Raw genomic sequence first — 25,740 nt, 5'->3', positions numbered from 1 at the left:
TTGTATTTAACATCATATTTTAGATTGATGTTAATTTGAAAGAACTTTACCATCATATTAAATAATAATTAATTAATTTTCATAGTCTGAGAATGATTTTTTGAAATTTTAAAGTTAAGAAATAAATTTTTTTACAAAATGGTATAATCATGTTTTAGAGGATAATTGCTAAATTAAGATTTTTAAAAATATTTTAGCAATATTATGAGTAATGGTGAATAGCTCCCAAATATAACCTCTATAAATTAATACTCGATAAATTAATATTCTCTATAAATTAATAAATTTCTCTGGTCCCTGGTCCCAACTCGGACCAGTGTAATTTTAATCACATTTTGATAAAATGATAAGATAATAATTTTTTTGAAAATCCTTTGTAAATATATAGTCCCACCAATATTATAAATTAATAATTAGGTAAAAATTTCAAAATATATGTATATATAGACACTTTAGTTTTTGTTAAATTTTTTTGGAAAAACTTTTCAAATTAGGAAAATATCTCTATAAATTAATTATTATTAATTTATCGATAAATTAAAACATCTATAAATTAATAGATTTTCATGGTCCCAATATTATTAATTTATAGAGGTTTTACTGTAGCTCCCAAATGTTTTGGTGATTGTCAATTTGACATTACTAGATTTTTATAATTAACGTTTAATAAGAAATTTTAAGAGATATATATATATATACACACGTTTATTTGATACTCCAAACCAAATAAATCTCTTAACAAATGAAATTAATTTCTCTTATTTTAAAAAAAAAAACAAATTTGAAAATTATTTTTTTATAAGTTATAATAAATTTTAATTGTAATTTAATTTTAAATATAGATAACCCGTCCATCGGACGGGTACTAAACTAGTATTATATAAAGAATAGATGAAGGTACTAGCCTAGTAAAATATAAAAATAGAAAATATAAATCAGACATATAACACGTGGCAACTAGCAGGTGAAAAATGAACAAAACTTTGAGGAGACGAAACCATCCTCCACTCAACGCTAAATTCCCCATTTTGCCCCTCACTCACTCTCCCCTCCGCTACATTAATCCCACCCGCCACCACAAACACACGATCCCCAGCTCCCGTCACGGCGAAAGGCCGCCGCATCTTCTCTCCGGGAAGCTTCTCACCACTTACGTACCTCCACGTGTCATCCTCCGAGAAATACACCTTCATCGGGAAATCACCGTGCTCGGAGATCACAAAGAGCCTCCCATGGATCACTACGCTCACCCCCGTCCACCCTTCTTTCATCCCACCGCTCATCTCACGCCACGTGTTTTCATCTGAATCGTACACGTGTCCCATCGGCGGAAACATGAACGGCCACGCCCACCCTTCCGTCACACACATCTCTTTCCCGATCACTGCTGAGTCATACTTAGCCAACACCATCGGCACTCTCTTCACAGCCGTCCACGTGTCGGTTTCTTGATCGTACGATTCAACTTCCGTCGTCGCTTCTCCAAAACCGTCAACACTCCCACCAACGGCCATGATTTTACCGTTAACATTCCCGGCGTTAAAGTACGTTCTCGAACTTATCATCGGAGAAATACACGACCAACGATTCGTCAAAGCCGTATAAACTACGGCGGAGCGGTTACAATCTCCGCCGCCGAGGACAAAGAGCTTCCCCTGACGTGGAATCGACGCGCAGGAGAGAGCGTGAGGAGACGAGATTTTGGTGAAAGAGTTTGGCATAGGAGGCAAAACAAACCAACGGCCAGATGCGAGGTCGAAGGATTGCCATTGAATCTTAGCCGTTGATTTGTTGAAAGCGAAGACGAAGAGGTAAGGAGAAGAGATAGAAAGAGATTGCTTGGAGAAGAGGAATCTAGGGTTTGTAATAGTTCTGTTCCATGAAGATGAAACAGAGCGAAACAGAGCATGGTAAGGGTAAGGAAGACGAAGAAGACAAAGCTCAGCGATCTCGTTTGGTAAACCTGGGATCAATGGCTGAGTTTTTGTTATGGTTTCTTGATGTTCTTGATCTTTAATGGTGTTTAGGTTTGCCCTAGTTTCTGATTCTGCCATTGTTTTTGTTTTTGATGAGATTGATTCAAGAAGATGAGTTTGTGAAAAAAAAAAAGATATAAAAAATGTTTAATTATGGGAAAAAGGGTACGAATCCATGAATGTAGTAAGATTGATTGATGAAGGGTCACATTCGCATAATTACGACATGGGACGGTGGATGGTTGAGAGTCTCGAGAAAACTTGTGGTTACACATGAGTCCACGTTTGTGGTATATGGAGCCAACGTTACGTGTATATGTATTAGTTATAATTGTAGTTACTGTTCATAGAGACAGTTTTGTTATTAGGAACATTGTTCTTGAAGTCATGTTTGGTTGCTAATTTGGTTGGGAGTTTTGAGTGCTATGGAGGATGCAAAGTTGAAGATGTTAGGACTTGATACAAGTCTACAAAGACATTGAAGGTTCTTGGCCTGCACAAGAAGTAGCAGTGTTAATGAAGATGAGATGGAGGATGCATGAAATCAAGTTCCAAATTAGCAAGCAAGAGTTTCCCTCTAGATTAAAACATCAGCTAATCTCAATAGTCATCTCTCTTTGGAGCTGTTCCCTGATTCATGTTTCAAATCTTGGATTCCTTAGCTGGTGAACATCATTTTCGTGATCTCGATACTGTATTTGGTCCTTTTAATGCTACTGCATGTTCAAACAAGATATCAAGCTGAGATGTTAACATATGTGTTATGTGTTTTGGATATTATGAGTCTCTCATATTTTTATTAAACTTATACTTCCCTCCTCATTAGCAAGAATAGCTAGTTATGGACATAGTCACACAGATTATTTCGCCTAAGCTTCTAAGACATTAATAACATCCTATATGAGGTTCATCTATTACTATATTTGTCAAGTATTGAGAAAAATCATCATCTATATTTACCTTAAGTCTTCTCGTTTTACTGCTCACAGCATCAGAAGCAGTAGCTCACTCATTCAGGGTTATCCAAATACCTGAAAACGAAGATTTAGCCTGTAATACCCTCATGTTATAATACTTAGTCTCTAATCGCCAAAGTTCCTTGTGTATGAAAGAAAAATGTAGAAGTCAAATCAAGTCTATCAATGACACAAAGAGCTGATACCATATAAAAGAGGGGCCTAGGTTTGGAAGGTCTTGACTCTTGACCTGTTATGGTGTACCTAACAGAATTGTTCAATTTAAAGAGACACAAACACAAGAAATCTAACCCAAAACTCTCATTTCTTAAAACGGAATCAAAGTGATAAGAACAGATTTTAGAACATACTCAGAGAGATATATGTTCTCTCCCTTGACATAACCTAACAAAATCTCTAAAGCACTTACCAGCTTGGATAAGTCTCGCAAACGAAAGCTAATATGTATATTAACTGAATGTAAAATGTTCCAAAAACAGGAGATCCTTAATAATTTCCTAAATCAGAGTATAAAAAGAGTAAGTATTCAGTCTATTTATGTTTCCCTGTTCTTGATCTCTGTGATCCTAAGATAGTAAAAAAAAAGAGTTAGAAAACAAAAAGAAGATGAAGCTGAAAGCTTACACTGTAAGCACATGTAGCAAAGTTTCTGTGCTATCTTCCTTCCTGCTCATAAGCAAAATGCTGATTGGTGTTGTGTTTTTTTTCTTTTTCTGTCTTTTCACCTATTTCCTGTTAGATTCCTGTAAAGAGAAAAGCAGGAAGAACAAAGTATTACATATGGAAACTTGTTGAAAGAAATAAACATTTGTTCAACAAATCTCTTGATGCCCACAAGTTTTTAGCATGCCAGTATCATGTTAAAGAACCACACACTTGGAGTAATCTCATATGCATATCCCAAAACATAATCTCTATCATAACTTAGCATGTCAAGAAGCTGTTTCATGGGTAGAGAATTACAACAGATGTAATAATAGAAGTCAAGTCACGTCTATTGATGAAAGGTCTTGACCAAGTATGGTAAACGGTAATTTTAAAGAGAAACAAACACAAGAGACCTAATCCAAAACTCACATTTATTAAAACAGAATCATAGTGACAGTATATTTCTGCTCTCTCCCTTGTCTTAACTCTACAAAACCTCCAACGCACTTTCCAGTTCGGATAAGTCTAGCAAACGAGAGCTAATCCTTATTATAGTTAAACGTAAAGTAACACTTTCCAGAAACAGGAGGTCCTATATAATTTCTCAAATCACAAAATAAAAAGAACATATAAGTATTCAATCTCATTTACTTGATCTCATTGATTCTAAGTTAGAGAAAGAAATGGAGCAAAAGATGATGAAGGTTAAAGCCTGAAAGGTTACACTGTAAGCACATGTAGCAAGGTGCTATCTTCCTTCTGGCTGATTTGTTTTTTTTTTTTCTGTCTTTTCGCCTATTTTCTGTTTGAGTTCTGTAAAGAAAAAAGCAGGAACAGTTAGAGATTAGTTCATCTGAAGAAAAGAGCAAAGTATTCCATATGGAAACTTGTTTGAGAGAAAATCTCTGGATGCCACAAGTTATGCATGAAGTGTTGTGCATGCCAGTATTATGGCAAAGAACCACACACGTCACAGTAGAGTAGCCTCATATGCATATCATAAAACATATTCTCTATCATAATTTAAGCATGTCGAGAAGCTGTTTCATGGGTACAGAAATACAACAGATGTTATAATGTTCAAGAAGAACTTACCAGCAATAGTTGTCTGCTTCATCAGTCAAGCATTCACGATAGCAAGTTTTCGCTAAGTTCCGAAAGATGACTCCTGTGAAGCTCATTCGCTAAGTTCTTCTGCGTTGATATCTTTTAGCATTGACTTACAGTTACAGGACAAACATGTTCTAACTACCATCGTCGCCATAAAGCTCATGGTATATGTAACACAGCACAAGCATATGTATCCCATTAATGTTTTCCAACTAGAAGAAAAATCACAGATCCAATATTTTGACCCAAGTGAGCACCATCAACACGAAATGCAAAAGATCTCAACCGGTTTTCGACAATTGACCAGATTATTTCATTCTGGATCGGACGAGAAGCTGAAAGCAGAATCAGTAAGGGATTTATGAATCCCTATAGCTTACAACATCATATATTTTCCTTTATAGCTACAACTTCTTGAATAGAGTTCATTTTAGTCAATTCTTTCCATTTACAAAGTATCAAAAAAAACTTGCAAAGAGTCTGCTTCCAACAAGTAATAGACAGAACACAACCACCAGACAAAAGTAAGGAACGAGGCAATGTATTGTGGACTTCGAACGAAAGAAAATTTCCATTAAAATGAGAAAACAAAAACGGATGTCAAATTTGTTATTAAGATATGAATTCTAAACAATGCTAAAGACTAGGTTACATACAGAGCAAACTGCAGCTATTACATGATTGACAATTGTACCTTGCACCGAATTGAAAGCACAAAATCTCTGCCCTCTCCCCAATTCCCTTATTCGCCTCGCGTTTACACACAAAACTCGAAACTCTTTGAGATTGCCAATTAGTGATAATCTTACAACATGGCAACCAACAACACGTATCTTTATACGGTTCTTTGAGATTAGTTCCATTTTAATAATCTACCAACCTGCTCTGAGTCTGTTGCTGCAGTCGTAACGCTGTGCTTTTCAGCTCAGAACTCATAAATACAACTCTTTCCGCTTCATTATGGAACTACACAGTAAATCTTTTTGCATTCAAAATTAGCTGTCCCTTTCTGGACAAGAGCAGGCTGAATCAGAACAACATGTAACATCAATATGCATGCCAAATATTTTCTTTCACACCTCAAAGTCTTGTTCCTCAAAAGACCGCATAGAAATTCTCTCCTGTAGAATTGGCCAGTTTTCGCCAAGCTGTTGTGGATTTAACTCCATGGCAGTTCTAAAATCAAGCAGAGACACAGAACGACGATCTTGTGTTATGTCAGAAGGCCCATTGGGAGTTTGTATTTGCATACTGTTACTTGGCCACACACCATTTACAATCTTGTTTTGACTCTGCTGCTTGTCTATAGTTTGTTTGCCAGGATCTCCATTTCTGGACCGCGCTCCAACCAAATCAACGCATGATTTGACCAGCTTCTTCAGATACACATCCAACATGTTAGTCAACGTATTAGCACACTCCAATGAAACCCCTTCAAGACCCTGTGCTACTGCAATATTCTCCATCCTTTTCTTCAGCATCTCTACAGCGGGTAATCCACCACTGGCATAGCAACTACTTATCTCAGCGCTGGTAGAAACAGGAACCGTTCTACGAGACCCACCAACACTAGCTGAACAAAAAGGAATCCCTAGAGGTGCAATCAAAGGACTCATTGATAGATTTAGCCTAGCCTGCTCTTCTTGATTTCCATCATCTCTCATAGATGCAGTTGCAACCTTTTCCTTATTTGGCATTCTCGGTTTTTCCACAGGACGAAGAAACTCACCATCTCTTTCATCAGCACCATATCTCCCTGATCTTTGACACTCAAATTGACCCAAATCCCCATTTTCCATACCAACAACACTACCTCTATTGTCTTCTCTACAAACTGGCTGATGCAGCATATGTTCAACCTTCCCATTTGACCCTAGTGGACTAGGCCTATCTCTGCTCTTCCTGTCACGCATTCCAGACCTAACTTTCCGCGGAGAGATGGGCAAAACCCCGTTGGACCATACAGCTTCATTCTGGTTATGGTTAGGAATCAAAGATCCACTTTGTTCAGGACCATCTCCTCTACTCTGAACAGCATTAGCCAAAGGTTTAGTCGAATGACCAGCTTCATGATCTGGTGGTGGAGACTTGGCAACAGTTGCATTTCTCAAAACAGAACGGATCAACTGGTTATGTAGAGAGAGATTCTCCCTCCCTAACAACCTCAAACATGTCTTATCAAACTCACTCTTAGTCAACTTCTGACTTAGAAACCTGCTTAGATAATAAAAATACCTTCTTGATCTTTCAACACCAATCTTCTTCACTATATGCCCTTTCAATTCACCCAAATCAACCCTCTCCTCTTGAGAGCGTTGCATCATTACTTACTCTCACCAAAAAGTTTACTTTTTTTTCTTTTCTTCTTCTTCTTCTTCAACAAATCTAGATGAACAGTGGGAGAGTGCACAGACGCACTCTCTCAACTTCTATATCCCTTCACACAAACTCCTTCAAATGCAAATTGATTTATGTATCTGAAGAACTAGCAATTCCCAAATCCATACAATGCAAACCCAAATCTCATCTTCCTCAGAACCAAAACCCTAAAGATCATATCCACAGACCAACTCACACAAAAGCCCTCAAATTTCAAAAACCCTAGCTTTGAGGTCACCCTCTCGAAGAAGAAACAGCGCAACGAGGCTCTAGCCAACTTGACGAAACTGCACCAGCAAAGAAAGACCCAACATTGTCAAACCCAAATTAGAAAGCTAGAAACTTTGAAATTTTCGGAATTTAACAGAAGTAAATCGAGATCAGTGAAGTTCGAAAAGATCCAAACTTTGGGAACAGAGCAAAGACAAGACACGAATTGGGTATCAAAAAGATGAAATTCGAATTGGATAAAGAGAGAACAAGGCAATGAGAAGCCAGACACAAGCTTGTAAGCAGAAGAAACAAGTGTTAAATATTGATTCGAGACCTAACTCAAGCGAAAAAGATTTGACCAGAATTTTTTTTTTTTTTCAGACAATAAGACAGAGAGATAGAACAAGGTTACTTCAGACCAACCTAAAATGAATCTTCTTCGGTTCTTTAGTTCGTGTCTGTGTCTTCGATTGTATGAACCCAAAAATCTTGGATTCTTCTTGTGTGGCTTTCTCGTATTGCCGTCGGATTTGAATGTCTGAGCTTTTCGCTCTTTCTGAGTTAAAGCTTCGATCGCTGCTTATTGGGTTTCCTTAGTTTTTTTTTCTTCTGTCTTTTTTTTCTTTTTGTTTTTGTTTACTCTTCTCTTTCTCTCTCTGCAAACGTGTTCCTTTTAAATTGTTTTTTAGGAAGTCTTAATTGAATCTAATTATTAAATATGTTTCCACTTTTTAGTTTCTATTACTAATTACCATAAATTAAGATTTTTTCTCTTATCAAATTGGTTCATTTTTAAATTTGTTTACTTAATAGAATTTGGCTTGATTAATTGTGTTGAATATGAAGAAGAATAAAGTTTGATTCATTTATGATAGAGTGATATTGTTAATAAAAGGTATTTTATAGAATATTAAGATTGAATTACAAATTAAGTTAAATATCATTGGAAGATTTAAAATTTGAAATTTAATAACCTAACCATCAAAAAATATTTCTGAGTACAAGGAAAAAGTTGTGAATCATATTTACTATTACATAAATTACGTGTTCGATATATAAATTAGAAATGTTATAACTGAAAAAGCTATCGACGATTCAAGAATAAGAAGTCATGTCTAGATGAACAGCTGAAGAAGATGAAATGGTAGAAGCTGATGAAACTGTCTTAAGTTATCAATTATGTTGGAAGTTCTAAGCAGAGGAAAATATGATACTAATTGATGGTGTATCTCATATTAATGTAACTTATGAAGCATTTGCCGAGACTGAAAATTTGGTTAAGGTTTATGTTGTTGTAAAGGCCAAAAAGTAGAAAGAAAGATAGCATAAACGTCTATTGAACCATAAAAAGTTACTAGAGATGCTTGAAAACCTTGTACATGTCACCCTGTTAGGCATATGAAGTTTTGAACTATTGACATGAAGTTGGACATGCATCCGTAAAACTTGCTTACATATAAAAATCTCACTCTCAGCATAAAAAAAAAGTGAAAACAAAGGTATAAAATCTCTGAAATAAAATGATTTTAAGTTTTAGAATATGTGTGGTCTGAACAATACATTTATTTTTTTAAAATCAACCATACAAGTTTTGGCTTGATAAACGTATTCATAATAAAAGAGTTCAATTGATTCATCCTATCCATAATGTTAACTCGAGGATTAATTTGTGACATATCAAGATTGAACTACAAATTAGGTAAATGAATTTGGAAGTCTCAAAGTTAGAAACTAAAGAAACTAGCGATGATCGATCGACCATCAATAATATTAATAACTTTAAACATTGAAAAATGGTAATATTATCTCATAAAAATATATATTATATTACATAAATTACTTGTTTAATATAGAATTAAATAAAGTATATATTGTATTTTAATTATCAAAAAATACCATCAATATAATAATCAAAATTCTATGAATAACCTTATTAGACATACAATCTCAATTTAGTACACATCTTTCTCGCAACAAAGATGTTAAGTGGTAGATTACATAAAAGAGTTGGATTATCTCTTTGCCTTTCCACATGATCTAGTATTGTAATATGCTAAAAAAAAAAATTAAGTTACAAGATATCATGGAGAAAGTGCATGATTAAGCAACTTGTCAAATACCAATATTATTGGTTAGTAATATATGTTTCCTAAGGTTGCAACTTGCACGTACAAAAAAAGATCATGTTTTGATAAAAGATGGATTGGAAAGGAATGCTTATTAAAAGGAGTTGAAATTGGTTTATTACATACAAACAACTTTGGGTTAGACTGATTAAAAATTAACTACTATTATAGTATATTATAACTTGGACAACAGAAAAACCTATATAATATTATATATTTAATGAAACTATTTTAAAATATATTTTAGTGGTATTTTTGAAAAATAAAGTTCATACTGGTATTTTGGAAAAAAAGGTACCCATTTTAGTTGTATTTATGAAAATTTCCCTTCAATAAATGTGGGAATTTTCAATGGAAATTTTTCTTGACATTTAATTTATTTTATCATTCATTCAAATTTTTAAGATTATAGCTTTTCCTAAAAGGCAAAAACCCTATAAATAATTTTTAGTTTAATATCATTTAAATTTTCAACAAAAAAAAAGAGCTAATGATCATAATGGCTTAATGTATATTTTAAAACAAATATTTTAACAAATGAATAAATTTAGTTCCATTTTGGCTTTTGACTTTAGTTGTATCTCTCATGAAAATTCAAAGATTTTAATTTTTTTTTTAAGCCTATACCTTATAAATCATATTTACTCTATCATTTCATTTTTTGTTAAAACTAAAATCTTAACAGTTCATAAAATAAAACATTAGTATCCGCTACATAACTGAATATTTTTAAATGGAAATTTCTAGTGGTGCATTTCATTTCGAATTTTTTATTTTTTCTCCAATATAAAATACATACTTTGAATTAAAAAAATAATGATTACAAGGTTTTTTGGCCCCTTAATAAGATTAAAAATGATTTTCTATTGTTAATTATTAAAATATTTATTTTAGTCATAAACTAAAGAAGTTAAAGTTAAAAAGATTACTTTTGCAAACAAAAAAGTCCAACTCTATTATAGAGGAATACATAGAATTCCTTTATATATAGAAAAAAAAAAAAAATAGCAAGTTTAATGTTAGAGGTGAAAAATAGAAATGGATAAATGGTAAGTTAATAACAGAAAAAAAAAATATTTAGAGGTGAGTTGGAGATCTTGTAGCTTAAAAGGTACAAAGTGATGCATACAAAGGTAAGCAGTCACACTTTAGAAGTCAACAGTACAAAAACTAAAGAATCTAAAAAAATACATTTGAAAAAACAGCTACAAGACAGAAGGAGGAAATATTCTACCTACACAACTTTGTTTTTGTTTCTAAACTACTAACAACTTGAAAAGTAATCAAACTTTGATTAGGTTTGGTTTCAGACTGTGTAATGTTGCTGAATCGTGTCAATGTCAAGTCCTTTAAGCTTCACCACTGACTCTACGTGCCCTTTTAATGTATTTATCTCTCTTAGCCTGCAGACATCATCAAACCCCATCATCATTTAGCAAAAACTTGTCGAACAACCGAGAAAAAGAAAAGCGATCTTCGAGTAACGGTGAGTTAATAAAGGCGAGAATCAGGTTGAGCTCATGTACATTTGGAGTTATTTAGAGCTTTGAATTGATAAAGTGAAGAGTTTAGTAAATTAGTTTCTTTACCTAACAACCTCAGCTCGCCGTTTGGCCTGTTCAGCGATCTGAGAGAGGTCATGGTAACTATTCTTTTCGTTAAAAATGTTGTTCGTCTCTGCTGGTTGAAGTCCATGGAGGGTTCTTTGAGCTGCAGCCCATTGAGCTTCTCTTTCCTCTTTCCCATAGTCTTTCTTCGTCGTGAAGGCAGTCTGTTTTGTTTTGTACACAGAAAACAACAGATAAGTAGCAAGATTCGTAGGTTACCCTGGGACTTTCAGTATTGGTATCGATACCTTGTTCTCAAGAAGATTTAACCAAGCTTTGCCACTCAAAACGTAGCGGATTCCAAACTTAAGCAAGTCAAGAGGGATGTATGTTATGAGACTGTATAGCCAGATCACTCCAGCCCATCCCCAACCGGCTCCTTCTATCCGGGCAAAACTCCAGTTTGCATAAACTGCTATAAAGGTTGCCACCTGAGAATTCATAGACCGTTATAAACTTCTTGTTCTGGTTTCACGAATTTTTTAAAAAAGAGTTCAAGGAGAACATGTGTTATATGTGTGCATACCAGTTGAGCTATGACAAATGCACCAAGCAAGAGAAGACCAGGACGTTCAACGAAGGACCAGCTACGGGACCTGGTGACGAAGATGAGAGCCTGACTTATGATGCTAACTTGTAGATACAGAGCAGCCATCATTTGTTCAGGGCGTTGGCTTAATGGTCTAACACCTAACATGTTCTACATAAACCCCAAAAAATTTAGCTTTAGCTCTTTTTGAACTGGCATTGAGAAGCAACTGAAAATAAGAGTATTTACCGAGAAAATATCAGTATCTTTCATCACCCAAAAGAAAACGACAGTCATCAAGGCCTGGTAGCCTCCAAGCACGACACCCGTCGAGAAGATTTCTCTAAGTTTCCAGCTATCTGGCTGTGGAGATGGCTTCACCCTGTCCTTTGATATTGTCATGATTGTTCCTATAAATAGCAATGATTTTGTTAGCTTAATCGATTTTTCACTATTATATGTACTTAATACTCTATAATGTGACTTCACCATCGTTTAAGATTGCTATGATCAGGACCATGAAAGGTGAGAAATCGAACTGCCATATGAGAGCAATGAACATGAAGCCAAACTGCAGATATTGTGATAACTTTACATCAGAACTGGAACCATTCAAATCAAATGAATTCTCGTGAGATATACTAAGCACACTTACCACAATACGTATTGTGATTGAAACCGCATAAATCTACACAGAAGACAATGTCAAGATTGGAGTTACTGAGTCTGTGAGTAGACAAAAAGTTGAATGAGAAGATGTTCTGACTCACAGTGTAGTTTTTCATTCTTTGGAATATGGCTCTACTGGTGAGGACTGCACTAATGATAACACTCAATCCGGGTTCTGTGAGAACGATATCAGAAGCGCCTCTCGCAGCATCAGTAGCATCAGCAACAGCTATACCAATATCCGCCTTCTTCAGAGCTGGGGCATCGTTCACACCATCTCCAGTCATACCGCATATGTGCTTCCTTTGTTGCAGCCTATTAACAATCTCATACTTATGCTCTGAAATTTTCCATGCACCAGAGATTTAATCAATAAGAATCTTGAAAAGAAATAGAACGTGTGGTAAAAGATTACACCCTTCTACTAAAGTGCATTTACCTGGAAAAACTCCTGCAAATCCATCAGCCTTCTCGATCAGTTCATCCACAGGAAGTGCACCCAAGGAAGAATCTTTTTCTTGTCCAAGCAGCGCAGAAGAGGGGTACATGTTCGTACCCATTCCAAGCCTGCGACCTGTTTCTTTCCCAATAGCAAGCTGGTCCCCTGGTTTCAGTAAGAAGGATAAACTAGTTTCAAGAAAGTTGATAGACAAGGATGTACAAAGAATTGTGTGATTCTTACCAGTTATCATCTTAACATTAACACCGAGGTTTAAAGCCCTCCTGATTGTCTCAGCACTATCATGCCTTGGAGGATCAAACAGAGGTAAAAGACCTACAAGTTGCCATGGATCACCAGAAGCATCTTTTTTCTTCTCAGGAACTTTCTGCACCAGTAAAAACAATATGAAACCCAAACGAAGAGACAAGGACACAAAGCCTTCTAGATATTATCCCATAACAGATATGTGATAACCAAGAACTAAACCTGTCTTGCAACAGCCAAAGATCGAAGTCCACGCTCAGCAAACTTATCAATCACTCCATGAACTTTCCTCCTTACATCCTCCTTGCAATTGCAGAGGTTTAATATCTGTTAACAAAGTCAAAGAAAGATCATTTACACAATCAACAAAAACCTGTGGCTCTAGCAACATATAAAACATAGTCATAGATACCTGCTCTGGAGCTCCTTTACTAGCTCTATGCCAGTTACCATCCGAGTCTATATACGTCAAAGCAGTTCTCTTATCAACCGGATTAAAAGGAAAGAAATGAACCTCTCTAACACCAGCACGAGCCTCTTTCGGATCACCAAGCATTCCAACGATAGCTGCATCAATCGCATCTTGATTCTCGATCCTCGAGGCTCTCGCAGCCAAAAGGAAAACATGTTCTTTACCAACTCCTTTGGCGAAAACCTCGACTAAGTTCCTATCAACCGTAAGCCTATTAAGCGTGAGAGTTCCAGTCTTATCACTACACAAAACATCCATACCAGCCATTTCCTCAATTGCAGTCATCCTCTTAGTAATAGCACCTTGTTTAGACAATCTATGAGATCCAATCGCCATTGTAACAGACAACACAGTAGGCATAGCTATAGGGATCCCTCCGATCAACAAAACAAGCAAATTATCGATTCCGTCTCGATACTTACGGCGTTGAATCGGATACATCACAATAAGCTCAACGATGATTCCTAACCCAATCGAACAGATACAGAAGTTACCAATCGAAGTGAGAACTTTCTGGAAATGGCCGATTTGGTTTGTGCTGTCGACGAGATGAGCTGCTTTGCCGAAGAACGTGTGGACTCCGGTGGCGACGACGATCGCTTCGATCTCGCCTTGTTTGCAAGTTGAGCCGGAGAAGACTTCATCGCCGGGGTTTTTGGTGACGGGGATTGATTCGCCGGTGAGAGATGATTGATCGATTTTGAGAGGATCGCCGTCGAGTAAACGTGCGTCGGCGGGGATGATATCGCCGAGCTTGACGCTGATTACGTCTCCGGGAACAAGGATCGATGCTTCTTGCTCGCTCCATTGATTATCTCTAAGCACCTTCACTCATTAAGTTATACGAAAATCATATTACGAAATTTCAAATTAGCTACTTAAGTTAAAATCGATGTTTTTGTTCGTTTTTTATTTCTTTTTTTAAACTTTAAAATATAAATTATTACTGAAACTACAATAGTATATAAAATAAATATTGATTATAAAAATAAAATAAATCGTTACAAAAATATATATAATTACAATAGTAGAAAACATGCATATATTGTTTATAGGTGTATAACATTTATTCAATATGTTTTCATAAAATAGATCATATTTTATATATTAAAAATATCGATAGAAAATAGGTTAATACTTCTGCACCAATAAGAGGGTAAAATCAAAATTAAACTAAATAAGATTTTTTAAATATCTATAATCGGTCAAGATTATGTGATGATTCGTTTCTTCAAATTAAATATCAAATTTTCACGTTTTTACGTTTTAAAAATGATATTTACGTATATATTATGTATGTGATAAAACTAAAAAAAAAAAAAACATTTAGAAAACTATTTTACTTAAATTTTGTTTAATTAGGTAAAGCATTTTCAATATCTAATTCATCTCGGTTTCTAATATTCTTGTAACATACAAATCTAAGCGCTTATATGATTAAAATTGCAATAAAACAAAATTACAATATCTAACAAAAAAAAAAAAGAATCTGAATTAGTTCATAATTTAGAAAAGCTAATAACTAGTTTGCATATGTATTATATATATATATATATATAGGCATGCAATTGATAAGAAGTATATATAAATAAGTTAATTGGTAACCTTAGTCTTGGGTGCTAGGCCGGCCATGAGAGCGGCTGCAGCATTACCAGCATTGTTTTCCTCAATGAAACTAATAGTTGAATTGATGAATAACAAACACACTATCCCAACAAAGTCTTGCCAATCCGGTGGCCGTCCTCCTCCATTCGCCAAAGCGATCGCCATTAGCGCTGCCGCCTCCATCACCCACGACAATGGATTCCACATGAACCCTAGAAACTTCAATACCTTGCTTTCCTAAACGTTTTATCCAATCATCATAACATTACTAAGAGTTTTTAATGAACTAAAAGAAAATTTGTAAGAAGATCAAGAAAGTAGAAGAAGAAACCTTCTTTTCTTCGAGCTTGTTGGGGCCAAAGAGGTCGAGACGGTGGGAAGCTTCTTCTCTAGTAAGACCTTGTTTTGTACATTTCAGCTCCTCGAACACTTCCTCCATAGGTATTCGAACCTAGAACCATTGCATAAGTTATGTTTATTGTTTCTTTCTCATTTTTGTTCAAGCTTAAATAGTTTCTAATGAACCACAAGTTAATCGCATGGGACAAAATAGTTACTACTTATACTATATGTATCTTCTACGTAAGAGAAAATTAGAATTAGTCGGGCCAAACATATTGATCATAGAAATGTATATATATATATACGTACAAGATCAACGGATTCATTCTTGATATGGTCGAGTTCATTGCCTTTACCAGCCGGAGCAGCCATAGTGACACCGGAAAGAAAGAGAATGAAGAAGAAGAAGAAGAAGATGATGAAGAGAAGGGTTTAGGATAGGTATGAGGAGAAGATGAAAGGTGGAGAAATAGGACAACCTTAGGTCTTTATAGCTAGCGTATGAACATTAATTAGCATCAAAACGTGAAGTGTGACATTGTGACTTTTATGAGGTAAGGGCTAGTCTGTATATATATTGTTTTGTGTTCACGAGTTCACTTCTACTTTTAGTGTGTTTAAAATTTTACTTTCAATAATTTTGGCCTGTTTGATATTTTCTTTTGAGAGAGTTAAGTGTTTTTTTCGTAAATAAAGAAGTGAAATCCCTAGGAGAAAGTGAACTAATAAGAGTTGAAAATGAGTCCAACGTAAGTTAAAACTTTTGTTCTTAATAATAATGGATGTAACATGATAATGTCCATAAACCTTTTTGGGTTGCATGCATTGATCAGCATATGAAATAAATGATGATATGATGAGGAAAATTATAGGTTCGACTAGAGTAGAAATATTAATCAGAAAGAAAATGAATTCACGAGCAAAAAAGGAACTTGTCTTTGCCATGTGAACCCAAAAAGGCGATATGGATCGGGTGCTGCTCGTGTACGTGTTGTGGCAATGATCAGTTTCTTCTCTTTTGTTTTTTTCTTTCACACTCAAATGTCTCGATGATGCTATGCTGAAAATATTTTAAGTGTCTTATGTTTTGGGGTTTTCTTTTGATTTTTAACCAAATTTGAAAGCTTATAGTATCTTCAAGTCAGGACCATAACATGTTAAACTAGCTAGTCTCTTCATGATCTTGGCGATTTTTTTTTTATTATTTTTTTAGTGACCAAATAGTAAGCTGGTTGAGTCAATAATGTTCAGATCATTTATTTTATAGTAATATTACACAAACACGAAAATAACATTTTCATAAGCAATAAATAAAAGAAGTAAATATAAAACACTGGGGAAAATTCCATAAAAATTCCCTATCTAATTTTAATTTGGAAGTTTAATACCCAATGTTATTTGATTGGAAACAAAATGCATGGTTTATTAATTTGTTGTCTATTAATACATCAAGTATATAAAAATTGTCGAATCGAAGAAACCGCTTAACAAACGATAATCGGATTGACGGAATCACTAAACCGGGGTTAATGGAATTACATTAAACTTAGAGTTTATCGATCCCAATTCGATTTGAGGTAATAGCAAAGGACAATGTAGTCTTTGGATAACCCCAAATTCGGTTTATTCGATTCGACAATTTTTATATACTTAATGTATTAATAGACCAAAATTTAATAAACCATGCATTTTATTTCCAATCAAATAATATTGTGTATTAAACTTCCAAATTAAAATTAGATGGGGAATTGTTATAGAATTTTCCCTAAAACACTGACATTTAAAGTATAAGACAAAAGAGATGGGTTTAAGTTGAAATAGAAGACTAATGATGTCATACATGAGTATTGAACTCGAGTTATGGGAGTCAATCACTTTGATCAGCTCATTGCTTCTATATATCGATCACATGGTCTGTAATAGGATCTCTGGTTCAACATATGAGAATTATGTGAATATAGCTCAAAAGCTAAACCACAACTCGTAAACAGTAACTGAAAATTTTATCTCCAATGTGTCACACCATTTATGCTAGCTTTAGGAGTCAAATGAGTCAGCCGCGTCCATCTGAGCCTGCCCAGTGCCCACGACGGGCATTATTTTTCTCTGGATTGTGAGAGGCAGGCAGGCCCGCTAGGATCACAAGCAAAACAGTTGCATCTAATACCATGATTATTGGTAGTGTCTTAAGAGTGAGAATAATCTCTTAATTAAAAGGAAAACGTGATTTTTGGTAAGAATGATCTCTTAAGTAAGAGAAAAAATGGAGACTCTTATACCATGATTATTGGTAGTGTCTTAAGAGTGAGAATAGTCTCTTAATTAAAAGGAAAAGGTGATTTTTTGTAAGAATGGTCTCTTAAGTAAGAGAAAAAATAGAGACTCTTTACCTTTTTAAGAGGAAAATCATGTTAAGAGCAAAACTTAAAAGCTCCCCAATAATCTTGCTCTTACCCTTTTAAGAGGAAAATCATGTTGACGACAAAAAAAAAAAAAAAAGAGAAAAATCATGTTAAGAGCAAAACTTAAAAGCTCTCCAATAATCTTGCTCTAAGTCTTCTCCGCTTCGCCTAAGGAGCTGGTAAGTCGGCCTATAGACCTATATTTAATATTTTAAAACAAATAGAAATAATATTTATTTACAGAAAAAATTAAATCATCAATTTTAATCTTTTTTTTTGTAAATTTCTTTACACTATCAAATATTGCACTTATTATACTTACAAAATAATATAAAAATATCTATTTATACATAAAGTACATATTTATCAAATTTTCGTAGTTCGCATGCCAATCCACCAAAAACCCACAACCGACATGTGCTTGCCCGCGAAGCCCTTGTTTTAACGGATCTAATACATTTGTATCCATATCCATCTTGTTGTGGTACTATTTGGGCCAAACCCACAAGTTAATGGCCCGCTTGACATCTCTAATGTCAGCCCTAAAGTGTTAATTTTAGGCTTTTAGCAAATAAAGAAAATGTTATTAAATTAGGTAAAATATAATATATAAAATTATATAGGAAATATAATATATCTTTTTCTATTCAAAAATATGTCCATTTTATGTTTGTGGAGAGTGTTAAAAGCCTAAATGGGTAAGAAATCATCTATACAAATTGGTCAAACTTTCTTTCAACCTTTAATTAATAAAATATATATTTCTTATTTTCAATTTCTAGTCAAATGTAATTTAAACCATATATAGTATATAATCTTAAATTTAAAAGAAAATATTTATTTTCACAAATACATTTAATTCATTGATTAAATATTTGCATTATATGTATCATTTAGTCAATGAAAAATGAAACAGAAACACTAATAATTAAAAATTGGTCAAATTTTCTTCCAGTATTTAATTAAAATCTTTATTTTCCTATCTCTAATTTGTAGTCAAATGTTATTTGAACCCTATATAGTATATAATCTAAAAATTTATTTAGTCAATGAAAACAGAAACACTAATAATAGAAAAATAAGATTTGGATACTCCCCAAAAGCTAAATTCCAACTAATAGAAAAAATAAAAAGCTGAATTACAACTCATCACATTAAATGAAAGTTCACACTAAAAAGCTAAATTCACACAATAAATACTAAACAAACAAAATCCATACGTTTCTTTGTTCTTATTATATAAAAAAAGTTCTTAGCTCTCACTAAAACGTATCTCTTGCTTCGTCCTCTTGTCTTTGCTTCCCTGCTCTCGCTTTAACGTTAGTCTTGTTTAGTCCTCTGTCTTGCTTTGCTACTCTCTCACAACTAAACCTCAATCTTGTTTGGTCCGCCGTCTTGCTTTGCTACTCTCTCACCACTAAACCTAAATCTTGTTTGGTCCTCTTCAGCTGTCTTGCTTTGCTACTCTCACCACTAAACCTAAATCTTGTTTGGTCCTCTTCAGCTGTCTTGCTTTGCTACTCTCACCACTAAACGTAAGTCTTGTTGTGTCCTTTTTCTAAGTTGTTTTTGTCGATATTAGACTAGATTCGAAGGATTTCAACTAAGAGTTTTCTGATATTTGATTGCTTATTTGTTCGATATGCTAAATTTTTTGTTCAACAAAAATCATTTGGAGTGGTTTGTTTAGATAGATTCATTAGAGATTTGTATTTAAATTGCATGGTAATGATATGATTTGTGTTGATGGTTTTGTTTCAAATTTAATTAGAGATTTGTATTTAAATTGCATGGTAATGATATGATTTGTGTTGATGGTTTTGTTTCAAATTTAATGAGAGATTTTTATTTAAATTGCATGGTAATGATTTGATTTTTGTTGATGGTTTTGTTTCAAATTTAATGAGAGATTTGTATTTAAATTGCATGGTAATGATATGAATTTTGTTGATGGTTTTGTTTCAAATTTAGGTTTTCTTGGAGATGAAGACAAAAGCTGGGAAACAAAAGAAGAGAAGTGTTGACTCAGATGATGTCTCTACGACAAGGAGGCCAAAGCGAGCAGCGGCATGTACAAACTTCAAGGAGGACGAGGAAACTATCTCTATCCCTGAGAAATCTTCAACTGTTGAGACCAAGAAACCTCATCTCGTGGAGGAGGAGATCGTGGCGATAGAGTTAACTGCTTCTTTGGAGAGAAATGATGACCAACCTCGCCCGAACCGGAGGCTAACTGATTTCATTTTCCATGATTCAAATGGAGTTCCACAGCCTCTAGAGATGTTGGAAGTTGATGATATCTTTGTTGGAGGTATTATCTTACCTTTGGATAATGACATAGAGAAAGAAAAGGGTGTGAGGTGTCAATCTTTTGGACGAGTTGAGAACTGGAACATATCTGGTTATGAAGATGGTTCCCCGGTGATATGGATCTCAACCGCGTTAGCGGATTACGATTGTCGTAAACCTGCTGCTAGCTACAAGAAGATGTATGATTACTTCTTTGAAAAAGCTTGTGCTTGTGTGGCTGTCTATGAGAACTTGTCCAAGAGTCCTGATACAAGTCTTGATGAGCTTCTTGCAACAGTATCTCGTTCGATGAGCGGAAGCAAGTTCTTTTCCGACAGTTCATCTATCCGAGATTTTGTTATATCACAAGGAGAATTCATATATAACCAACTAGCTGGTTTGGATGAGTCATCGTCGTCGTCGTCGTCGTCTACCAAGAAACATGAAACAAGTTTTGTTGGGAATCTTGTTCTTGTTTCTTTAAAAGATGAGAGTAGTAAACTTCTTAAGGGTTTGTCTAATGTTTCTTTGAGGGTTCATGAAGGTGATGCCTTAACATCTGATCAACCAGATGATGTTCTTGAGAAGGAGATGAAATATGCGAAGCTACTACAAGACGAAGAGTACAGGAAGTACATCCAAAAACCAAGAAGTAGGAGCACTTTAACTTCAGCTGCAAATAAGTTTTACATAAAGATCAATGAAGACGAGATTGCCAATGACTATCCTCACCCGTCGTACTATAACAACATCAAAGAAGAAACAGATGAGCTTTTACTCTCCGAGCCAGGGTATAAGGTTGACCCTAGTGATCTACCTTATATGACACTTCAAGATTGGGCTCTTTACAACTCTGAATCACGGTTGATATCTCTAGAGCTTCTTCCTATGAAGCCATGTGCTGATATTGACGTCACCATCTTTGGGTCAGGTGTTGTGACTAATGATGATGGAAATGGGTTTTGTTTCGATGATTCCGAGAGCTCTACACAGCCACAAGATCCTCATGGGATGAGTATATTCCTTAGTCAAATAAAGGAATGGATGATTGAGTTTGGGGCAGATATGATCTTCATTACATTACGAACAGATATTGCATGGTAAGCTTACGTACTATATTATTTCATTACATGTTTTTGCCTTTTTTTTTTTGTTACAATTATGTTGCTTGACGATGTACTATCATGTGTATATATGTAGGTATCGACTTGGGAAACCATCAGAGCAATATGCTCCATGGTTTGAACCTGTTATGAAAACAGCAAGGGTTGGGAGAAGTATTTTGGCTTTGCTCAAGAATGAAACAAGGGCTGCTAAGCTTTCATATGCAGATGTCATAAGAAGATTATGTGATTTGGAAGAGAATGATAAAGCTTATGTTTCTTCTAAACCTTTTGATGTAGAGAGGTATGTGGTCGTCCATGCACAAATTATCTTGCAGCTTCTTACTGAGTATCCTGACAAGGATATTAGAAGGTGCCCATTTGTGCTTGGTCTTGCAAGTAAATTGCAAGATAGGCACCATACAAGGTGGGTCATCAAGAAGGAGAAAATCTTGCAAAAGGGTAAGAATAAAAATCCAAGGGCACGCATGGCATCTAAGATGAAACCGATGGAAGCAACAAGAACCTGTCTCATTAACAGAATTTGGGGAGAGTTTTACTCTATTTACTCTCCAAAGGATTCAGTGGAGGAGATTAGTGAAGAAGAAGAAAAGCTTGAAGAGGAGGACGAGAATGAGGAAGAGGACACTGTGCGAGAAGCTGTTGAGGTCCAAAAGTCTCATAGTCCTAAGAAAATTAGAAGTAATTCTGAAAAGATGGAAATAAAGTGGGATGGTGAGATTCTTGGAAGAACTAATGCTGGTGAGCCTCTCTATGGAAAAGCCCTTGTTGGAGGGAAAATGGTGGTAGTAGGTGATGCTGTCATCTTCGAAGTTGGTGATCAAGATGAAACTCCGGCGATCTATTTTGTGGAGTACATGTTTGAAAGTTTAGATCACTGCAAGATGCTGCATGGTAAACTCTTACAACGAGGATCCAATACCGTTATTGGGAATGCGGCTAACGAGAGGGAACTATTCTTGACTAATGAATGTCTTACTTCTCAACTCAAGGACATTAAAGGAACAGTCAGTTTTGAGATTCGGTCAAGACCGTGGGGGCATCAGTATAGGAAAGAGAACATCATTGCGGATAAACTTGACCGGGAAAGAGCAGAAGAAAGAAAAGAAAAAGACTTTTCAACTGAGTACTACTGCAAAAGCTTCTACTCACCAGAGAAAGGTGGATTCTTTAGTCTTCCAAGAAATGATATGGGTCTTGGTTCTGGATTCTGCAGTTCATGTAAGACAAGAGAGGATGAAGAGGAAAGGTCCAAAACAAAACTCAATGCTTCAAAGACAGGCTTCTTCTCCAATGGAATCGAGTATTCTGCTGAGGATTTCGTTTATGTAATCCCCAGCTATATAACTAAAGATGGAGTCCATAAGGATGCTGGAAGAAAGCCTTTTATAAGGTATGGTCGAAACATTGGGTTAAGAGCATATGTCGTCTGTCAGTTGCTGGATATCATTGTCGCAAAGGAACCTAAAAGGGTCGATAAGACTTCCTTTGAGGTTAAAGTGAAAAGGTTTTATAGGCCTGAAGACATTTCTTCAGACAAGGCATATACTTCAGACATACAAGAGGTAACAACTATTTCGTTCATTGTTTCTTACTTACATAACACATATGTTAATGTTTGTCAGTTTATAACTTGGTGATCTTCTAATATTTTTCTTCTCTTTTTGGCAATTTCTTTAGCTTTATTATAGCGAGGATACTTATATTCTCCCTCCAATGGCTATAAATGGAAAATGTGAAGTAATGAAGAAAAATGATATGCCCTTATGCCGTGAATATCCAATATCAGACCATATCTTCTTCTGTGAACACTTCTATGACTCCTCAAATGGTTCCATCAAGGAGGTAAATCTTTTAATTACTTTTGTACATTAGTTTTTAAAGATTATGATTATTGTTGGTTCCCACAAAAAGTTGAATTGTTGTTTCTCTTAACTATTGTGTTACAGTTACCTTCAAATATGAAGCTGAAGTTCTCTACTATTAAAGATGACACGCTTTTAAGAGCAAAGAAGGGGAAGAGAGTAGAGACTGATGAACCTGACTCTCCAATGGTTGGGAAGCCTGATGAGGTACCTAAAGCGATGCGTCTTGCAACACTAGATATCTTTGCTGGATGTGGTGGCCTGTCTTATGGACTAGAAAAAGCGGGTATGTATTTATCTCTAGTCATAGACTTAATCTTTAAAAACGCTTGTAACAACTTGTAAGTCATATCCATGGTTTATTTGTACACAAGGTGTATCGAATACAAAGTGGGCGATCGAGTATGAAGAGCCGGCTGGACAAGCTTTTAAACAAAACCATCCCGAAGCAACGGTTTTTGTTGACAACTGCAATGTGATTCTTAGGTAAATAGCTAACAAGAAAAAAAAAACACTTAGCTTTTCCATTCTTGTGTTGGTATATGGTGTTTGAGATATTATTAATTACAGGGCTATAATGGAGAAATGTGGAGATGTAGATGATTGTATCTCTACTTCGGAGGCTACTGAACGTGCAGCTAAACTTGATGAAAACCAAAAGAGTACTCTTCCAGTTCCTGGTCAAGTTGATTTCATCAATGGAGGACCTCCATGTCAAGTATATATCTTTAAATTGTTGTTATAATACATTTTTTCAACAAGTTTTCATTTGAATAAGTGAAAAGGTTCTTAATCTCGAAATTTTTGGCAGGGGTTTTCGGGTATGAACAGGTTCAACAATAGCACTTGGAGTAAAGTCCAGTGTCAAATGATATTAGCATTCTTGTCATATGCTGATTATTTCCGGCCAAAGTATTTTCTTCTAGAAAATGTGAAGGGCTTCATATGGTTCAATAAAAAGAGCACATTTCAACTTACTCTGGCTTCTCTTCTTGAAATGGGTTATCAAGTAATGTTTTATCTCCTAATGCTATTAATTTTAGTTTCATGGTCTCATATGAAATGTGAGGTTTTTTAAAATACAAGTTTTTTGAAACATGCAGGTAAGATTTGGAATCTTGGAGGCAGGTGCATATGGAGTATCCCAACCTCGTAAAAGAGCTTTCATATGGGCAGCTGCACCAGAAGAAGTTCTTCCAGAATGGCCTGAGCCAATGCATGTCTTTAATAATCCGACCGGTTTTAAAATCCCACTCTCTCAAGGTCTAGATTATGCCGCTGCTCATACTACTAAGTTTGGTGCACCTTTCCGCTCAATCACGGTGAGAGACGCTATCGGCGATCTTCCACCAGTAAAGAACGGAGAGTCCAATACAGCTAGAGCGGTATGGTTTAATAAATTTACCACCAGAATTGAGTATATATGTATATACTTACATAAAAGTACAATAACATGAACTTATATATGGTTCTTATGTCTTGTAGTATGGAGGTAGTCCAGTCTCGTGGTTTCAAAAGGAGATAAGAGGAAACATGAGTGTTCTCACTGATCATATATGTAAAGAGCTGAACGAACTTAACCTCATCCGATGTAAGAAAATCCCAAAGAGGCCAGGTGCTGATTGGCGTGACCTGCCGGACATAAACGTAAGTCTTACTCATCTTGTACATTCAACTACATGCAACTTCTCATTAAATCTTGACAATCACTTTAAATGCAATCTCTTATTATATATTATAGGTGAAGTTATCAAATGGGCTTGTGGAAAAAATGATTCCTTCGGGTGTAGTAAACAATGCTAAGAACCACAACGATTATAAAGGACTCTTTGGTAGATTGGACTGGCAAGGCAACTTACCCATTTCCATCACTGATCCTCAGCCAATGGGTACAGTTGGAATGTGCTTCCATCCTGAACAAGACAGGATTCTCACTGTCCGTGAATGCGCCCGATCTCAGGTAACAAAAACTCTTATGTTCCTAATTCTTAGTTAGTCCTCTAACATCAATAACAGTGTAGCTAGAGATTTTTGGTTATGTTTGCTTATTAAATTGTGGTTTTATAATTATAAAAATGTAGGGGTTTCCGGATCAGTATGAGTTTTCAGGGAAGATCAAAGACAAACATAGGCAGATTGGGAATGCAGTTCCTCCACCATTGGCGTTTGCTCTCGGTCGGAAGCTTAAAGAAGCCTTACATCTCAAGTGCTCTCTTCAACACCAATCCTAAATAGCACCTAAATTTGCATTATGCCAACTGAATATTTTGTTTTATTCAAAAAAAAAATCTGTAATTGCTATAAATTTTGTTATTCGAAAAAAAAATTGTAATTGCTATAAATTTTGTTATTCGAAAAAAAAATTGTACTGAAAAATATATTTTATATTTTAAACAAATATATTTAATAATTAGTATTAAAGGTACATATGAACAATTTAGACAATGAGAGGTTTAAAACAAAATAGTTGTAAACAATTTTTTTTTTTTAAATTAGACAAATCTAAAAAATGAAGTTTCCACATGCTCTTTATTTTAAATAAATCATAACCAAATTCTTACTGCCAACAATTACGACAGAAACAGAAACAAGTAAATCTTATTTGGCAATGTTGAAGTCAATTTGCAAAATCTTCTTATCAAACAAGAACTGAGCCATACGCTCTAAATACTCGTTACAATTACATCAATGATCATACATA

The 25,740-nt window shown here is 35.1% G+C and overlaps 4 protein-coding genes across 9 annotated transcripts; 1 reads left to right on the top strand and 3 right to left on the bottom strand.

Annotated features, from left to right (window-relative positions):
• Nucleotides 1-862: 862 nt before the first annotated feature.
• LOC17889619 (F-box protein AFR) lies at nucleotides 863-4,393 on the bottom strand. Of its 4 annotated transcripts, XM_006294382.2 has the most exons (5): nucleotides 4,031-4,294; nucleotides 3,578-3,696; nucleotides 3,139-3,182; nucleotides 2,937-3,007; nucleotides 863-2,692 (listed from the first exon to the last, which is right to left on the bottom strand). In XM_006294382.2, exon 5 carries the CDS (start codon nucleotides 2,052-2,054, stop codon nucleotides 936-938), a length of 1,119 nt encoding a protein of 372 aa, XP_006294444.1. In that variant the 5' UTR covers nucleotides 2,055-2,692; nucleotides 2,937-3,007; nucleotides 3,139-3,182; nucleotides 3,578-3,696; nucleotides 4,031-4,294; the 3' UTR covers nucleotides 863-935. The 4 variants fall into 4 exon arrangements, with proteins under 4 accessions (XP_006294444.1, XP_006294446.1, XP_023639698.1 ...); XM_006294384.2 differs by lacking the exon at nucleotides 4,031-4,294 and adding an exon at nucleotides 4,326-4,393 and having other exon boundaries at nucleotides 3,139-3,696; XM_023783930.1 differs by lacking the exon at nucleotides 3,139-3,182.
• On the bottom strand, nucleotides 4,386-7,926 carry LOC17890006. Of its 3 annotated transcripts, XR_002834225.1 has the most exons (4): nucleotides 7,727-7,926; nucleotides 5,406-7,377; nucleotides 4,697-4,769; nucleotides 4,386-4,414 (listed from the first exon to the last, which is right to left on the bottom strand). XR_002834225.1 is itself a non-coding variant. In XM_006294229.2 (2 exons), the coding sequence occupies exon 2, from the start codon at nucleotides 7,033-7,035 to the stop codon at nucleotides 5,785-5,787; it is 1,251 nt and encodes a 416-aa protein (XP_006294291.1). In that variant the 5' UTR covers nucleotides 7,036-7,377; nucleotides 7,727-7,926; the 3' UTR covers nucleotides 5,259-5,784. The 3 variants fall into 3 exon arrangements, 1 of the variants encoding a protein (XP_006294291.1); XR_002834226.1 differs by lacking the exons at nucleotides 4,386-4,414; nucleotides 4,697-4,769 and adding an exon at nucleotides 4,777-5,046; XM_006294229.2 differs by lacking the exons at nucleotides 4,386-4,414; nucleotides 4,697-4,769 and having other exon boundaries at nucleotides 5,259-7,377.
• Nucleotides 7,927-10,488: 2,562 nt separating this feature from the next.
• LOC17889225 (ATPase 5, plasma membrane-type) lies at nucleotides 10,489-15,745 on the bottom strand. The gene is made up of 15 exons (XM_006293581.2): nucleotides 15,669-15,745; nucleotides 15,349-15,468; nucleotides 15,018-15,254; nucleotides 13,353-14,237; nucleotides 13,163-13,267; nucleotides 12,917-13,061; nucleotides 12,674-12,838; nucleotides 12,336-12,574; nucleotides 12,221-12,253; nucleotides 12,055-12,136; nucleotides 11,815-11,975; nucleotides 11,563-11,736; nucleotides 11,285-11,467; nucleotides 11,019-11,200; nucleotides 10,489-10,832 (listed from the first exon to the last, which is right to left on the bottom strand). Exons 1-15 carry the CDS (start codon nucleotides 15,729-15,731, stop codon nucleotides 10,736-10,738), a joined length of 2,871 nt encoding a protein of 956 aa, XP_006293643.2. The 5' UTR covers nucleotides 15,732-15,745; the 3' UTR covers nucleotides 10,489-10,735.
• Nucleotides 15,746-19,050: 3,305 nt separating this feature from the next.
• LOC17889084 (DNA (cytosine-5)-methyltransferase 2) lies at nucleotides 19,051-25,371 on the top strand. Its single transcript, XM_006295938.2, has 12 exons — nucleotides 19,051-19,296; nucleotides 19,733-21,150; nucleotides 21,251-22,739; nucleotides 22,855-23,019; nucleotides 23,124-23,325; nucleotides 23,414-23,525; nucleotides 23,610-23,757; nucleotides 23,851-24,048; nucleotides 24,143-24,424; nucleotides 24,525-24,686; nucleotides 24,781-24,999; nucleotides 25,121-25,371. The coding sequence occupies exons 2-12, from the start codon at nucleotides 19,745-19,747 to the stop codon at nucleotides 25,268-25,270; spliced, it is 4,533 nt and encodes a 1,510-aa protein (XP_006296000.1). The 5' UTR covers nucleotides 19,051-19,296; nucleotides 19,733-19,744; the 3' UTR covers nucleotides 25,271-25,371.
• The last annotated feature ends 369 nt before the right edge of the window (nucleotides 25,372-25,740 follow it).

This window comes from Capsella rubella, unplaced genomic scaffold, assembly GCF_000375325.1.
Source record: "Capsella rubella cultivar Monte Gargano unplaced genomic scaffold, Caprub1_0 scaffold_4, whole genome shotgun sequence".
Taxonomy (NCBI): Eukaryota; Viridiplantae; Streptophyta; class Magnoliopsida; order Brassicales; family Brassicaceae; genus Capsella; species Capsella rubella.
Note: the sequence above shows the minus strand (reverse complement) of the source record. Positions and strands in the feature narration are given on the sequence as shown.

Coding starts and splice junctions, on each gene's coding strand:
- LOC17889619 (XM_006294384.2), bottom strand. CDS start 2,054: ATGGCAGAATCAGAAACTAGGGCAAACCTAAACACCATTAAAGATCAA.
- LOC17890006 (XM_006294229.2), bottom strand. CDS start 7,035: ATGATGCAACGCTCTCAAGAGGAGAGGGTTGATTTGGGTGAATTGAAA.
- LOC17889225 (XM_006293581.2), bottom strand. CDS start 15,731: ATGGCTGCTCCGGCTGGTAAAGGCAATGAACTCGACCATATCAAGAAT. Junction 12,575..12,673: donor ATTTGCAGGAGTTTTTCCAG/GTAAATGCACTT, acceptor GGAAAATTTCAG/AGCATAAGTATGAGATTGTT. Junction 12,254..12,335: donor AAAGAATGAAAAACTACACT/GTGAGTCAGAAC, acceptor TCTTCTGTGTAG/ATTTATGCGGTTTCAATCAC.
- LOC17889084 (XM_006295938.2), top strand. CDS start 19,745: ATGAAGACAAAAGCTGGGAAACAAAAGAAGAGAAGTGTTGACTCAGAT. Junction 21,151..21,250: donor TTACGAACAGATATTGCATG/GTAAGCTTACGT, acceptor GTATATATGTAG/GTATCGACTTGGGAAACCAT. Junction 23,020..23,123: donor CAAATGGTTCCATCAAGGAG/GTAAATCTTTTA, acceptor ATTGTGTTACAG/TTACCTTCAAATATGAAGCT.